Source organism: Cinclus cinclus, chromosome Z, assembly GCF_963662255.1.
Source record: "Cinclus cinclus chromosome Z, bCinCin1.1, whole genome shotgun sequence".
In the NCBI taxonomy this organism is placed as follows: domain Eukaryota; kingdom Metazoa; phylum Chordata; class Aves; order Passeriformes; family Cinclidae; genus Cinclus; species Cinclus cinclus.
The window spans coordinates 566,973-581,687 of NC_085084.1; the positions used below are offsets into that span (position 1 = coordinate 566,973).

The 14,715-nt window shown below is 44.4% G+C and overlaps 2 protein-coding genes across 2 annotated transcripts in view; both read left to right on the forward strand.

Moving 5' to 3' along the window:
• ZFYVE16 (zinc finger FYVE-type containing 16) overlaps positions 1-1,032 on the forward strand; it is a 29,952-nt gene extending 28,920 nt beyond the window's left edge. The window contains 3 exon segments of the mRNA XM_062513387.1: positions 352-516; positions 781-909; positions 911-1,032. Coding sequence (XP_062369371.1) covers positions 352-516; positions 781-909; positions 911-943 — 327 coding nt within the window. The 3' untranslated portion in view covers positions 944-1,032.
• A 2,341-nt stretch (positions 1,033-3,373) lies between these two features.
• Positions 3,374-11,165, forward strand: FAM151B (family with sequence similarity 151 member B). The gene is made up of 6 exons (XM_062513740.1): positions 3,374-3,392; positions 3,690-3,815; positions 4,780-4,936; positions 7,535-7,743; positions 9,269-9,404; positions 11,012-11,165. The coding sequence occupies exons 1-6, from the start codon at positions 3,374-3,376 to the stop codon at positions 11,163-11,165; spliced, it is 801 nt and encodes a 266-aa protein (XP_062369724.1).
• The last annotated feature ends 3,550 nt before the right edge of the window (positions 11,166-14,715 follow it).

Sequence of the window (14,715 nt, forward strand, 5' to 3'; positions counted from 1 at the left end):
TGGTGATGTGATGGTACTAAGTGATACTGTTAAAATGAGCTGATTTTATGTATAGCCATCCTGCCAGGCAGAATGTCCTCTGCAGCTCCTTGGTGAGTTTACACACTTGTCATTCTTCTCCTGTAAAAAAGACTGAAGTCTGTTAGCAATGACAGCTCTGTAAATGCCTAATGCAGGCACTCCCTTGGTTCCTGAAGGATTTTGATTGTGTGGGTGAAATACTTGGGTGCTTTGCCAGCAGACAAGCATCAAAGCTTGCTCTGTTTGGTGTTAGGTGAACCTGAACTACTCTGTTCCCTAACTCTGGAGTGTGCCAGGCTGCTGACTGCCCTCCCCTTTCTCTGGTCTCAGGTTTACTGTTTTGCAAAGGATCATGAACAATCCAGTGCTGTTGCCCACCAGTTTGCAAAAGAGATTGCCGTTGCCTCCAACACTGCTCTTTGCCCTCACCTTAAAACCTTGAAAAATAACGGGATGAGTAAGATAGGACTCAGAGTTTCTATTGACTCAGACATGGTAAGCTTTTAACTTTTATTGCACACACTCCTTTTCCACTGAAGGATCTTCTCTTCTAAGTACCTTGGATCTCTCCATGAATATTTGGAGAGTTTTTCCCCACCCAAGATCCAGGCTTGAGGATGACATTTGGGGAAGAAGTTGCCTTAGCCATTAATTTCTCACTTCATGGTAGCTGAAATATTCTTTTACTGTGATACAACACTTTTTTGCAGTGTTGTTAATACAGAAAGTGTTAATTAATGTAATATGTTTCCCTCCCAGGTTGAATACTTAGCAGGATCTGGAGGGCATGTTCTTCCACGGAACTACCTGAATGACTTGGACAGTGCTCTGATTCCTGTGATTCATGGTGGAATGTCACATCCTGCAGCTCTGCCACTGAAAATGGAATTTAGTATTTTTCATTATAGAACACCTGTTTTGATGAGGCGGATTACACTCATATACTGATTTGCTAGATCTGAACACCAAAGCTGTAATGCTACAAACTAAAAATGTTACAAAGTTTCTAAACCTGTTATGTTTTAATACCTTTTCAAACTATTTTTAAGGCCCCTCAGATCCTCTCTGGTTCCTCTGCCACAAAACAGTTGTAGTTTGTGTCATGAAGTTCTCTAGGTTTACGCTTAATGCAGGCTTAGGGGAGTGCAGGTTTTGTTACTCCTCACACGGTTGTAGCACTTGGTAGGTGTAGTCTAACTCCGAGTCATAGGATCTTGCCTCTCACCCTCACACTTGTGTGTTGCTAAAGCTGCCGGGGTTCCATGTGATCTCTGCAAGAGCTGGGCACTGGAGCAGGGCTGGCCTGAAACTGTTTCCCTTTCCAGGGGAGGTTCGGAGGGCAGACCTGGAGCCCCATGCGCAGGGGGAACGCTGAGGGTGTGTGCACAAACACTGCACTGAGGTCCTTAACCTGGGGATGTGATGCTGGTGCTCAGGAGCATATGCTCTCAATTAATGTTTTATAGAATAACTGTTTTCTTTCTTGTATTTATAAGGATTTATCTAACTTAAATGGATGCTATTTTTATAAAAAGTGCTTTTTTCTTTACTCTCTGTTCAGAATTTCAAGGATTAGGAAAAGAACGGATTACCCTCAATGTAATATGCCTACATGTAGCAATAAGTCAGTCAAGAAATCTGCAGTATTTTTTTCTGCTTCTGTCTACTGCTTTTGCCGCATTTTAGTAGCCACCTTTGCTTTCAGGGAGAACAAATGTATTAAGTCTGAATTTTCACGAACAGATTGATTCTAGTGGAAGGTGTCCCTGCCTGTGGCAGGTGGGGTTGGAACTGTTTTAAGGTCCCTTCCAACCCATGCTCTTCTGGGATTTTTAGTATCCCTGAGGTTCTTGCATAGGATGTATTTTTGATGCTGGGTCATTTAGATCTATTTATGTATTTGTGATGCATGTGATTTGTACTGAGGTTCGCTGAACTGCAGTTGGGGTTTGGTAGCAGCCACAAACCTGCTTGTCGAGAACAGAACCAAAACTAAATATATACAAGAGCTATACTGTTTTCAGTAAAAATGCTGGTACAATTTTATAATGAGAGTATTTAAAACTTGGATGCCTTCTTGATGCTAATAGGGGATATTTTTTGTTTTTGTATCAAAAACAATTTGTAATTTAACCTGATCTGCTCTGCTGTTATCTGTGCTTTAACACTCCAGTCCTAGAAGGATTCAGGCATTGAGATCTTACCCTGGATGGAGCAGAGTTGCATTTCAGCTTCTGTGCTGACTTCTCCTAAGAAGCTGCCATTTAGGGAGAAGGGCTGAACGCACGCACAGTACAAACAAAACGTGTCCTTGTTGAAAACAAGCTGCACCCAGGCCCTCGAGGAAGCCCCAGCAAGAGGCTGAACTGTGTTTTGGGTCTGTGACAGGACCAGGGCACCTGAAGGAACAGCTGCCTCTTGGTACTTAACCTCTACTAACTCCTTCTCAGTACTGATCAATAAAGTTAACTACAATGCTTGCGACTTTCCACCTCTTTATGTATAATGAAACAAACAAAGAAGATTTGGAATGCATGTGTCCCGTCTCTGCATTTCTGGGACTTCTGATGCTGCCCCAAAAATGGGATTCATTCCTCGGTGTGCCACAAGGCCACAGTGACACCCTGGAGAGAGACCCTGGGTGTTCAGCAGTGCAGGGCAGGCCTGGGTGCTCGGGCTGTTCCAGCACAGCCCTTTCCTTGCCAAGATTTCCATCCTTTACACAAAGCCAGAGCTGGTAGCTGCCCCAGCCGGCCCTGTGGTCAGTGACCGCCCAGCAGGGCTGAGCTGAGCTGAGGCAGGACATGGACCTGAGCATCTGCACAGCTCTGCAAGGCACACATGGACCTACATCAACATCCTGATTTCACACACATTCACAGAATTAATCATTACGTTGGAAAATGCCTCCCAGCCCAAGGAGTCCCAGCTGTGCCCGATCCCCACCTTGTCCCCAGCCCAGAGCTCTGGGTGCCACCTCCAGGAATTCCTTAGGCACCTCCAGGGATGGGCACTCCAAACCCCCGGGGCAATCCCTAACCTCCCTTTCTATGGGGTAATGCCTGCTGGTGTCCAACCCGAGCCTGTCCTGGCCCAGCTGAGGACTCGCCCTCTGGCCCTGTCCCCATCCAGTCCTACACCGCCCGGGGCTCCGCGGCGTCCCTGACTGCGGACCCTGCCCGTCCCACGGATCGGGCCTTTCCTTGCCGATTACGCTTCAAAGCACACACACAGACAGATCATCCCAACTCGGCATCATTTTTACACGTTCCCGATCGTGACCCGGCCCCGCCCGGCGCGAAGGCGGCGGGACCCATCCCCCGGCGGGGCGGGCCGGGTCCGGGGCCGGGCCATGGCGAGCGGGCCGCGGAGTGAGCGGCGGCGGCCGGGGCTGTGGGAGCCGTGAGGGCTGTGGGAGCTGTGGGAGCCGTGAGGGCTGTGGGAGCCGTGAGGGCTGTGGGAGCCGTGGGGGCTGTGGGAGCTGTGGGGACTGTGAGTGAGGGCTGTGGGGGCCGTGGGAGCTGTGAGTGAGGGCTGTGGGAGGTATGGGGGCTGTGAGGGCTGTGGGAGCCGTGAGGGCTGTGGGAGCTGTGGGGGCTCTCCCGGAGCTGTGCTGGAGCTCCCCGGCGGGCGGGCCGCACTGAGGAGTCCCCGCCGTGTCCCCGCAGGCTCCTGGAGCGAGTGGCCCGTGGATCACTTCCTGCGCACCGGGCACATCGGGGCCAGGGACGGCGCCGCCGTGCGCTGGTTCCACGCCGCCAACAGCCGGGCCCGGGCGGCGCAGGCCGCGCGGAGTGAGTGCGGCACAGGCCCCTGCCCCTTCCTCTAACTCTCCCTCCACCTCTTCCTCCTCCCCTTCCTCTTCCCCTCCCTCTTCCAGGATCCCCCCGGCTGTTAAATCCCTGCGGCCGTGGGGCGTCCACCCCTGGCCTGCGCAGCTGTGCCAAGCTTGGACAGCCCGTTCCAGAAAGGAATTTCCTCAAAAGCCACCCTGAGCCTCCCCTAGCCCAGCCTGGGGCCGTTCCCGCACCTCCTGTCCCTGTTCTTTGGGATTAGATCCCAAATCGGGTTGTTCCTTCCTGTCAGGGCTTTGTGCAGAGCCAGAAGGGCCCTGGTGCACCAGCCTGGGCAGCTGTGAGCTGTATGTAGATTTGTGTGAATATTAGACAAATGCATATTTGTGTAAATTCATGTATAATATCCTTTATATTGAATACCATCACTAGCCCTTTTCTTCACGTTTCAGTCTTCACTGTGTGTATTGGATTTTCTGAAAAACTGGTAGCTTTGCCCAGATTCATGATATAAAGCTGTTTTCAAGAGCCTGTGCATTCCCAAGACCCCTCTTTGCCTGTCCTGTGTGTGAGCTAACATTTTCCTGACTGGTTTTGGCAATGAGTCAAGGGGAATGCTCTGTCTCTGCCAATATTAAATCCTGTGCTCATCTTGCCTCTGTCAGGAAAGGAGGAAAAGATCTGAAATTTAATAAGAGTGGATTCACATGTTGAATGTCTGGTTTTCTGTTCCCGTGAAGATAAAAACGTGGTTGCTTGCCCAAATGCACCCTCAAAGATCAAATTTCACCTGGTTATAGGCTTGCAAAGAGTTCAGTGACTGAAACCCTCCCAGAACTGCATCTTTTGTGTCTCAAACAGCAGCTCCAGTTGGAGCAAGGCTGCTCAGGCTGGTGCAGGCAGAGCTGCTGGGCTGTTGTTGCCCCGAAGCATGAAGGCTGAGGTATAATCTGTCCATGCCCAGGTGATGTGCACATGGTGGAGGTGGATGTTCTCCTCCGGGGAGGGCACGGGGACCCCATCCTGGCTCACCCCCCGGACACTGACAGCGACATCACCCTGCAGGAGTGGCTGGCACAGATGGGCAGCACCGAGAAAGGCATCAAGCTGGATTTTAAGAGGTATCTCAACAAAAAGATTGTTATGTTGTTTGCATTTCTACCTGTTACAGTTCTACAGGTGATCCCTCAGCCAAGCTCCTCCTCGTTGTGCAGTTCAGCATGATGCATTCAGAAGCATAATCCATATGGTAACATAGTCCATAATTTTCAAAGCATGGCAAGAAACAAACCTGTGAAAGTGCTTTGAACTACAAATAATTATTTTTTTCTCTTTAGTGGATTAGGAAGTGAGAGCAGAGCTTTGCCATATCAGGAAGGTGCCTCTCTGGAAGGCTCCTTTCTCTGGCCTTACTAAATAAATGTTCAGAGGCTCATTCACAGTTTGAACCATTAGCTGTTTCATGTCTCGAATGAAAACACCTGAAAACCCCATGAGATTGCCTTGAAAGAGTTTGAAATGGGCTGTGATTTCCAGACATGTACCCCTTCAGCTCCTGACTCTGGCTTTGTCTGAATTTCCACGTGCTCTGTGTTTTGGCAGCAAATTACAATGAGCTTCGTCAGTGCTTAAGTACTCTATAGAAATGCAAAAAAAAACCCCTCGAGATAGCTGTAAAATGTGATTTATGCCTGTGGGTCTGTGTAACACAGTCATGGTTTTCATGTGAAAGTTCATGAAAGTAGAAAAGTGTGGGCAGGCTAAATCTTTTTATTGCCACCGGATCTGTGTGTGTCCTTCTAGGCAGAGAAGGGAAAAATAAGCAGTAGGAATTTGTTTGGGCTTACTTCTTGTGAGTTTTGGTGGGTTTTTCCCTCCATTTTAATTACTGTTTAAATTAATTTTAAACTACCTACCTTTCACTTTTTTCAGAGTTTACAGCCAAGTGCAGTGATTCAAAGAAGCTTTTAAAAGTACATTGCATTATAGAAGTCTGATTGTATAAAAGCACTTAAAAATACATCACACAGTGCATATAGAGTCAAATAAGCGATAACAGAATTTGATGTTCCTTCAGATAATATTTGTTTGGATGCCTTTGGTGAAGTTTTGGAGATTATTTCAATGGTGCTTTAAAAATCTGCTTTTTATATCTGTGCTCTGCCACCCTGATTGACCACATAATTGCATTTCCTACTGGCTTTGGCTACTGAAATTAATGTATTCTGCAAAAGGTCTTCAGTGTCCCACTTCAGAAATGCCAAAGTCATTTCACATGAAGTCAGCAGTAAGTCTGAATTTTCTAAATGCTGCACAACAAACTCCATGTTCTCCGGGGCTTGTGTTATTTTAGTGTTGGTTTTTTTATTGTTGTTGTTTTGGTTTGGGTCTTTCCTTTCCCCTTTCCTTTCCTTTCCTTTCCTTTCCTTTCCTTTCCTTTCCTTTCCTTTCCTTTCCTTTCCTTTCCTTTCCTTTCCTTTCCTTTCCTTTCCTTTCCTTTCCTTTCCTTTCCTTTCCTTTCCTTTCCGGTTGTTTTTTTATTTTTTTTCTGTGTTGCTGTTTTGCTTTGGGCTTTTTTCTCACTGCATTATCTTGTACTTTGCAGTACAGGGGAAGGCATTCCACTGGCCTTGACAGTCCCTTGCATATGTGAAGATACAAACTGTTCTAGGCCCAGACAGTGTGAGAAATGCTGAAGCCCACACATTCACCAACACAAGCCATCACTGGCTTTTTTCCTGGAGAACCTGAGCTCATCTCCAATGAGTGGAATTCCTGCCTCTGTGCAGCTTTCCCAACAGCACAAAGGTCAAAATACACAAAGTGAACTTTACAGAGGAAAAAAGACAAGCGGCTCAGGGGACTGATTGTTGGCTTTAACCTAATTCCAAATCTCTGACCACAGTGATTTTTAACTTCCTCGATGTTACACGGTGCATTAATGAATGAGCTGTGGCAGAAAGAAGATTTCCTTCGTGTTCATTTGTTTTCCCCATTGTTCCCCCTGTTCTTTCCTTCCACAGTACTTTGAAAGTTTTGGTAGGCTAGAGTTGAGAAAAGCTGGTTGTGTCTTTTCTTTTGGCTTGACAGAACAGTAGGGATATGTGACCATGGATTTTGTTAAATGCTCACAGGGTGTCTGCTCTGGTTCCTCAAGTGATGCCAGCTCATATTTAACAATTTAATAATTAGCTGTTAGATGATCATTGGACAAGCAGGCTTCTGTGTGCTGCCACACTATGGAGCTGTGGGAAAAAGCACAGCCAGGCATTAAATGTTCAAGTGTGTGCGTTTTCTCTATTTTAGTTGCCTAAAATGGGTCCGTGTTGGGCTTTTTATTCTCCTAGTGCAGGGATGTGAAGGTAAGTTTGAGTCCAGATCTGACACAGTGATAAAATCTTCTCCACTTTGAGCATGGTTAAGGTGGGGACAGATGACTTTGGCTCTTGGGACTGAACCTAAAGCATCTGTGGCTTTCAGGTGTGGCGAAACACGGGTGTTAGACTGCAGTGTCTTGCTTTGTTAAAGCCCTTCTCAGGCCTGAGGTGAAGAGCTGACAAGGTCGGGGGTGCCGAGGGGAGGCCAGGAGGAGCTGGGAGCTGGGGGTTTTGTTCCTGCTGGGGAGGTCAGCGGCCGCAGGGAGGGTGCGGCGACACTGCGGGGACACTGCAGTGCTGCGACCCTGCCCTGCTGTGACCCTGCCCTGTGTCCTGGCACAGCCTGGCCGCCGTGGGACCCTCTCTGGAGCTTCTGGGGCAGGTGGGGCAGCACCTGGCCAGGCCCGTGTGGCTGAACGGGGACATCCTGCCTGGGCCCCGCGGGAGCGGCGCGCCGCTGGACGCCCGCGCCTTCCTGGGCGCCGTCACCTCGTCCTGCCCCGATGCCACCCTGTCCCTGGGCTGGACCACAGGCTGCCACCGAGGGCAAGGTAAGGGCAGGGCTGGTTGGCTTCCAGCTGGCAGCGGCCCCAGGGCATCCCCGGGCTGGGAGTGGCAGGGGTTGTGGAGCCCTGTGCTGTGCTGAGCTGGCTGAGCCGTGTGACAGCGCTGTCCAGTGCTCAGCCCGGTGCTGCACAGCTGGGTGAAAATCCCATCTTCTTCTTAAAATATGTGGTTTGTACCTCAGCTCCTTCTCACCTGCTGAGCACGTCTGAAGACCACACTCCTCAGCCTCTGTTTCAGGGAGGGCTCTCCCTGGATCCTGGGAGTGTTGGCTCAGTCATTGGAAACCTGGCATGCGTCCTGAAGGAAAACAGATCAGCTGAAAATGTGAAAACTTATCCCTGCTTTTTTGATCACTGAAATCAAATTGTGGGTCAGCCCTACCCCTGTTATTTCATTTCTCTTGGATACTTGAATTTTTGCAGAAAATATTTTAGTTTTCATTGTTATAGGTTCTTTTTCACAGGCTTCCTCTTGCAGTTCTCATTATGAGAAGCAGAGTCCCCTCCAGTATTGTCTGGGGCCATCATAGTAGGATTATACACTATTCCATTGCTACTTACTCATTAGCAAGATTTAGTATTCTGTTGTATGATCTACTGCAGTTTTATTAAACTGTTCAATGCTTTCTTCCAAGAATTTTCAGTGCAGGAAGAAATTGCTGGAAAATGCATTAGAACCCATAGAATGGGTCACATGTGAAAACAAATTTCATTTTATCTCCATTGAAACTTTCAATTTATGGAAATACAAAGTAAGGATCTAGTAAAGAACTTAAGAAAAATCAGCTCATTTGAATGATTTCACCTAGAAGTTGCTGCTTGCCCAACAGAACTCTTTTTCTAATATTTAGTGCTTTTTTACTCTTTTTAGTCACTACATTCCATATGAGTAATCGAGAAAACAAGTTATTAACTGTGCTTACAGGATCCTCATAGCCCGTAGAAACAATAAAACAGTTAAATGTAATTTGATATAGCTGCAGCCCTTGTCAAAATCTCAGCAGAGGTACTTTCAGTATTTCAGATTGCTTGATTTTAGCATTTTTAGGGACAGAATGCTCTTGTCTGTGTATGCCTGATTAGTGTATGGCTTCATTCCTGGTGGATTAATTCACCTTTTTGTCCTAATTTTTCTTTCACGTTTTCATTTCTGAAGGGTCCCTGACAATGTTAAACCAGGCCGTATTAAAGTTAGTTTGAGTTTGTTGGAGAAAGGGCAGAGGTTAATTAAAAATGCCACATTCTGTAGCTGTATGTAAAGTAAGGAAATATGTATGTGAAGTACAGGTGTTCACTGTAAGGTAACTTTCCATGTTGATACTGCACTTACTGCATTTTTCCTCTGGGACGTTTGTTGTTCAGAGCCACGGCGCAGTTCCATTGCGGAATTACGCCGTGTTCAGGGATGTGCTGGCTCGGTGTCCCAGAGGGGACATGAGGCACCCCCGTGCTGTGCCTAGGGCTCCTCAGGGCTGTGTGTGTGAGCTCTGAGTGCCCTGTGTGTCTCCAGGCTACCAGTGGCCCATGGTGCAGGAGATGTCCCAGCTGTGCCACCCCCTGTCCCAGCCTGTGACCTTCGCCGTCAGAGCGGCGCTGCTGCCCGGTTCCATCCCCCAGCTCCAGTGGCTTCTCCAGCAGTCCCACAGGTCAGTGCTGCTCCATCCAGCACCCCAAACCTCCAGGGGCTGCTCCATCCAGCATCCCTCAGGCCAGTGCCAGCCCTGAGCCCTCGCCTGTCCTGACCAACACGAGCCTGCTCGTGTCAAGCACAGCAGGGTGCTGTGCCCGTGCTCATCCCAGCAGCGCTGGAAATGCTTCTTCGCTCAGGGCTTTATTTCCCTCAGCTCTCAAAAGTCTGAATCCTCAGACACAAGTGATCGCTATTAATTTAAAGTAGTTAAAATTACAGAATCTTTTCTTTCATTACCTACTTTAAGGACTTCTAAATGGTTCATAGGTGTGTAATCCAGTTCTCAGCTGCAAACATTTCCTGAGATGAATATAGTTTAATAGACTAAATAGCTTGATGTTGCAATTGGGAATTCATCCAATCCAAAGACTTTGTATTGGATTCACTATTTATATTTCTTGTAGCGATGTCTCCTGAAAAATGTCAAAGATGATTGTTAGATTGGAAGTCAGGTGTTTCCCTCCAAGCTAATTAATTTTGCTGAGGCACTTGAAATGTATTCAGTGGTTTTCATACAGCAACTTACTCATTTTCCTTTAGAAATTGTTCTTACAAACTCCTAACCATTTCATTATAAAAATTATTCATATATAATAGAATGAGAATAAAATCAGCTTCCCACGTATTGCCATTTACTCATCTTTTTCACCTGGTTTGCCTGCCCAGAGTTCAATAAAATTGTTCCAGCCAAGGTCAAAGCCCAAGACGGAAAACTTAAGAGAGACTCTGAAAAATTTCTATTTAGAAACAGCAGGCTGGACAAATAAAGTGCTGATATTCTTTTTTATGGTGAAGACTCAAGACAGAAATTAGAATTAAGCTGTTTAAACTGGGAAATCATTTTAAAAATATTATTGCACTAATAATATCTTTTATGAATTGTGCCAGCCTCAAATATCATTGGATACAAACACTATTCCTACTGAAATACTAGGATTTTCTCTTTTACCTCAGCATAAAACTCAGGGGGCTTTCTCAGTGACATGGTTAGAAGACAGAAGATCCTGAGCCAGTTTTGTTCACATGCAACTGAATTCTGATTTACCCATTTTTAAAATTAATACAGTTTTATTAAACAAAGGTGGGGAAACTAAGATATGTCATGTGGAAGATGAGGAATTAATGTTTTAACTGAATAATGCTTTTAGGGGTTTCAGTATTTTTGAGAAGTTCTGTGCAATTACTGAGAATTGGGTTAGGTGGTACCTCTGGAGAGATGTGACAAAACGGAGAGCACGACAATCACCTGTGTCTGGGATTGCATCATATTTCCTGTTTTGAGGCTCAGCTTGTGACTATTGACTTTATCAAACCTTAAATGCTCAGTCTGGTAAATTTCTTTGCTGGGTATTTACCTGAGGTTTTTTTATTTAGCTCCTTCCAAGGTTTGGCAGAATAATCATAGATGGATTGTTCTGGGGGTGCAGTTGTTTGTATTTAATTACATTTCTAAATTTAGTATTTTTAGGAGCCTGTTAGTGCAATGTCTTTCTGGTTTACTTGCTTTATCCCTACTTACTCTTTCTCTTTGTTTTGTTTGTTACTCCCTTTTTCTGGACATAGATACAGCCTCACTGTTTGGGCAGGAAAGGAAGATGAGTATTCTGTAGAAGACTTGCTTCTCATCCGAGACAACTTTGATAAAAGTAGGGTTTATTATGACATTTTTGAGCCACAAAATTCTGAGTTCAAAAAAGCCATTGGAATAGAATGCTAAATGCAAAGCAGGCACTGCCTGGCCCTGTAATGCTTTATAATGTAAACACCTTTAAATGTGAGGATTTTTTTGTTCAAGGAAATGCATTTTCCTTGCCACAAGGACTGTGTTGAGCATGGCTGTGGTTATTGGAGGAGGTTCTGTGTTTGAGGACTCTCAAATAGAAATGCAGGGGATTGGCTTCTGCCAAACACCGCAGATGATTCAGGAAAAACCAAAGATTTCTCCCATGATTACAGAGGACATTTTAGCTTCTGAATAAAAGCTAATGCCCTGAAAAGGATTACTTTGCCAACTTTTTGTCCTCCTTTCCCCATTCCTCTCACATGGTTCCTGTGGGAATTTTGTTATCTCAGATACTGTGCACAGTATTTAACAGGCTGGTGGTACTAAAGTAAATTACAGTAATTTTTGGTTCTTACATGGCATTGGTACAGCTGTGATAGAAAAGTTAGTTACATTTCTTAATCCTAAATCTTTCATTTTTGTGACTTCACATTAAAATTCAAGACTCCCTTATGTTACCTACAAGTCCTTTGAGAAATTAATCTTATAATTGTTTTTTCTGTTATTGAGGGGTAGAGCTTTCTTCTTTTTGGTCATCTGCTAAGGTGTGCTTGGCATAAATTAGGAATATTATTCCCAATAACGAAGGAAACCACCTTATTACACTTGGGATAGCTAAACAGAGTACTTGATTTAATTTGCAGCACCAGGCAAAGTGAGTGGCAGGAACCACCAAAGGGTCTGTGATTTCTGTAGTGAGTTGAGAGAAATGATTCATGTTTCAGCTGTGGTTTGTTCCAGGCAGTTGCATTCATTGATTTGCAGGATTTCATCTCTCAGTGGTAGGCCTCTTTGGAAACCACAGGGACACATTTTTCTGTTTTTAGAAATCTTCCCACTTACCAGTTCCCACCTGAAGTACTGGGATTTGTTAAAACTCATTAAACTATTAGGTAAAAAACATCAGCAACTGCCAGAAATATTTTTAATGAAGAAGTATATCTGAGCAATATCTTTGGATGTCAGAGGGATAATCAGATAAAATAATGATAAAATAATAGAAGAGGGATAAAATAATAAAAGAGGGATAATCAGATAAAATTAAAAGAAGATATTATCTGGATTACCAGGAAATGGCTATGTGGTGAATTTGATTATTCTGTCTGGATAATCTTATATATATATATATATGAATTTCTGCATGTATATGTTACCTATGGATCTTTGCTAGTCCCCTGTGAAGTTGTTTATGTCAGATTGAGCACATAAATAAATTAATTTGATTCTGTTCCTCTGTGTTTAATCAAATGCTCTCCTAAAATAAAGTGTGTTGCTGTGGGGCTGGCAGTGAGACAGTAAAGGACAGATGAAGTCAGGTCTTTATTCTGGTGGGAGCAGTAGGTCTCTGTTGTTCCAGCTGTAGCTGTTTTTTATTTTGTATTTTTTTTTCTTTTACCTTCTTTCAGGGATCTGCTGCTTGTACTGTAAAGCCATTTGTTATTTACTGGTGTTTGTGTCTTGTGTTCCTCTGAATTTGAAGGACATTAGTGAATAGATAACATGGTGCAGAATGAGAGTTGTCATTGTGTCCTGCCATGACAGGGGAGCATCCTAGTGGGAGCAAAGCACAAGGTATTGTCCAAGGTTTCTGTTGTTCCAGTGTGCTCTGGAATCAGAGGAAGTGCCCCCAAAGGCACACTTTCCAAACATGGGTCTCCATCTGATGTTCTCCCCTTCTCCATCTCCAGCATTCCCTCAAAGTGCTACACTTTTCCTAACCTGCTCTGGCTGAAATGAAAACCAGCACACAAAGTGTTTTTTTCAGTTCATACCCTCAAATTAAAGCTGAAATGATGCTGAGGGTCTTTGGAACTAACTTAATACCATGGTGATTAAATGGCCCCATTGTTTACTTTAAGGCAAAAAAACAGGAATTAGAGTGTTGGGAATTAAAAATATTTTGATTGGTTTGTTTTAAAAAGGTTAAGGGAGAGCCTGTTGGAGTACCTGAGCTGTACCCTCCATCATGTCCAAGAAAGAGGGGGGCTTTTCCATAGATTTCAGTGCTCCTCTGAAATTTTTTTATTAAAAATGTCTCTCAATTTTCAGATTATTTCTTTTAGTAAGGCTAAAGGCACTAATGTAGTAAGAGGCATTATAGTGAGAGGACCTGTTTGGACAATTTTTTAAAGAAAGATTTGTTGATCTGTAACCTTGTATTAATTAGAGATAATTTTCTAGCCAAAATATTTAATTTATTTAAATTTAATTTGGAAGCCAGTTACGTTTTGAATTTGTTGTTGTATTTTGGTTTCTTGAATTCCCATGAAATAGTACTTTTGCAGGTTTTTTGGCCTAATTCCCTTGATTCCCTTGGCTTTTCCAGTGATCCCTTCTGTCATTGTTGGTTCCACTGCCTGGTCGTGTTTTCTCCCCTTGTTGTAGAGAACAGGCTCAGGTTCAGAATCTCTGTGGGGATCTGCCCAAGTTCTTAAAAGGTGCTCTCATTCATGTGTTTTTAAAATATATGTACAGGCGAGGTTTGTATTTTAAAGTCTTCATGTTCTTGGGAGAAAGCAGGCTGTAACTTTGTGAAACACACATAAACTGTTCAAAATTGCTGATGCTTTCGGGGAAAAAACACAGGAATTTGCTGCAGTTCCTCAGCGTGCCTCTGTGTCTGGGTTTCAGGAACTTGGGAATAAATAGCCCTGTGTACATTTCTAGGAAACATCTCTGGTGTTCAGTGTAAGAGCTCAGCATAATTTTTAAATAGCTGGACATAAATTTTGGGACAAAACCCCTGGATTAATGTGAGATCTGCAGCTGCCGGCGTCATCAGTCCAGGAAATGTCTGGCTCAGGTAACAGGTACTGCTGAGAAACAGGGATTTTACATGTGTGTGTGTGTGTGTGTGTGTGTGTGTGTTGGGGGGCTTTTTACAAAACTTTTGTACAGGATCCTGTAAAAGATCACTTGTCTTTCCAAGAGGGTTAACAGCTGGGTCTTTCATTGGAATATAGTGGTGACAATTGGAATTTTGTCCCTTTGACTTAGAAAAACTGCCCCTGAGCTTTCTGAAGGAGTTTCGTCAAGAAACCTCATCTCCTTGAAGTTAGTGCAGTGCTAGGAATACTGTACAGTGAAAATGTAAGAATCTTTATTTATAAATCCCTTGCTTTGGTTGGAAAGGAATTAGTTCTGCAGTGTATCACATGCAGAGAGATAAAGGTCCTGCATGGGATTGATGAGATAAAAAAAGGAAATTCAGTGCCTACGTAGTTTGCTGTTTTTCTACTATAGATAGCTGCTTCAAATTATGGCAATATTCTTTTGGAAGTGCTGTGTAATTGTAAAAGACAAAGATCAAAACAAAACAATTACTCCTTAAAAGCAAAACCAAAATAAATGTGCAGCGAAGGACATTTTGAAGCCTGTATTTTGAACATTGCACCTTAGACACAGCCTTAAGAGCTGCTAGTTTACGGCGTTTTTGTGTGGTGACTTGCTGTTTTTGAATCTCCTAAACCAAAGTAATGGGAGT

Excerpts from the sequence above, each read along its gene's own strand:
- FAM151B (XM_062513740.1), top strand. Across the intron at positions 4,937-7,534 it reads ATCAAGCTGGATTTTAAGAG|CCTGGCCGCCGTGGGACCCT; the intron begins GTATCTCAACAA and ends GTCCTGGCACAG. Across the intron at positions 9,405-11,011 it reads CTTCTCCAGCAGTCCCACAG|ATACAGCCTCACTGTTTGGG; the intron begins GTCAGTGCTGCT and ends TTCTGGACATAG.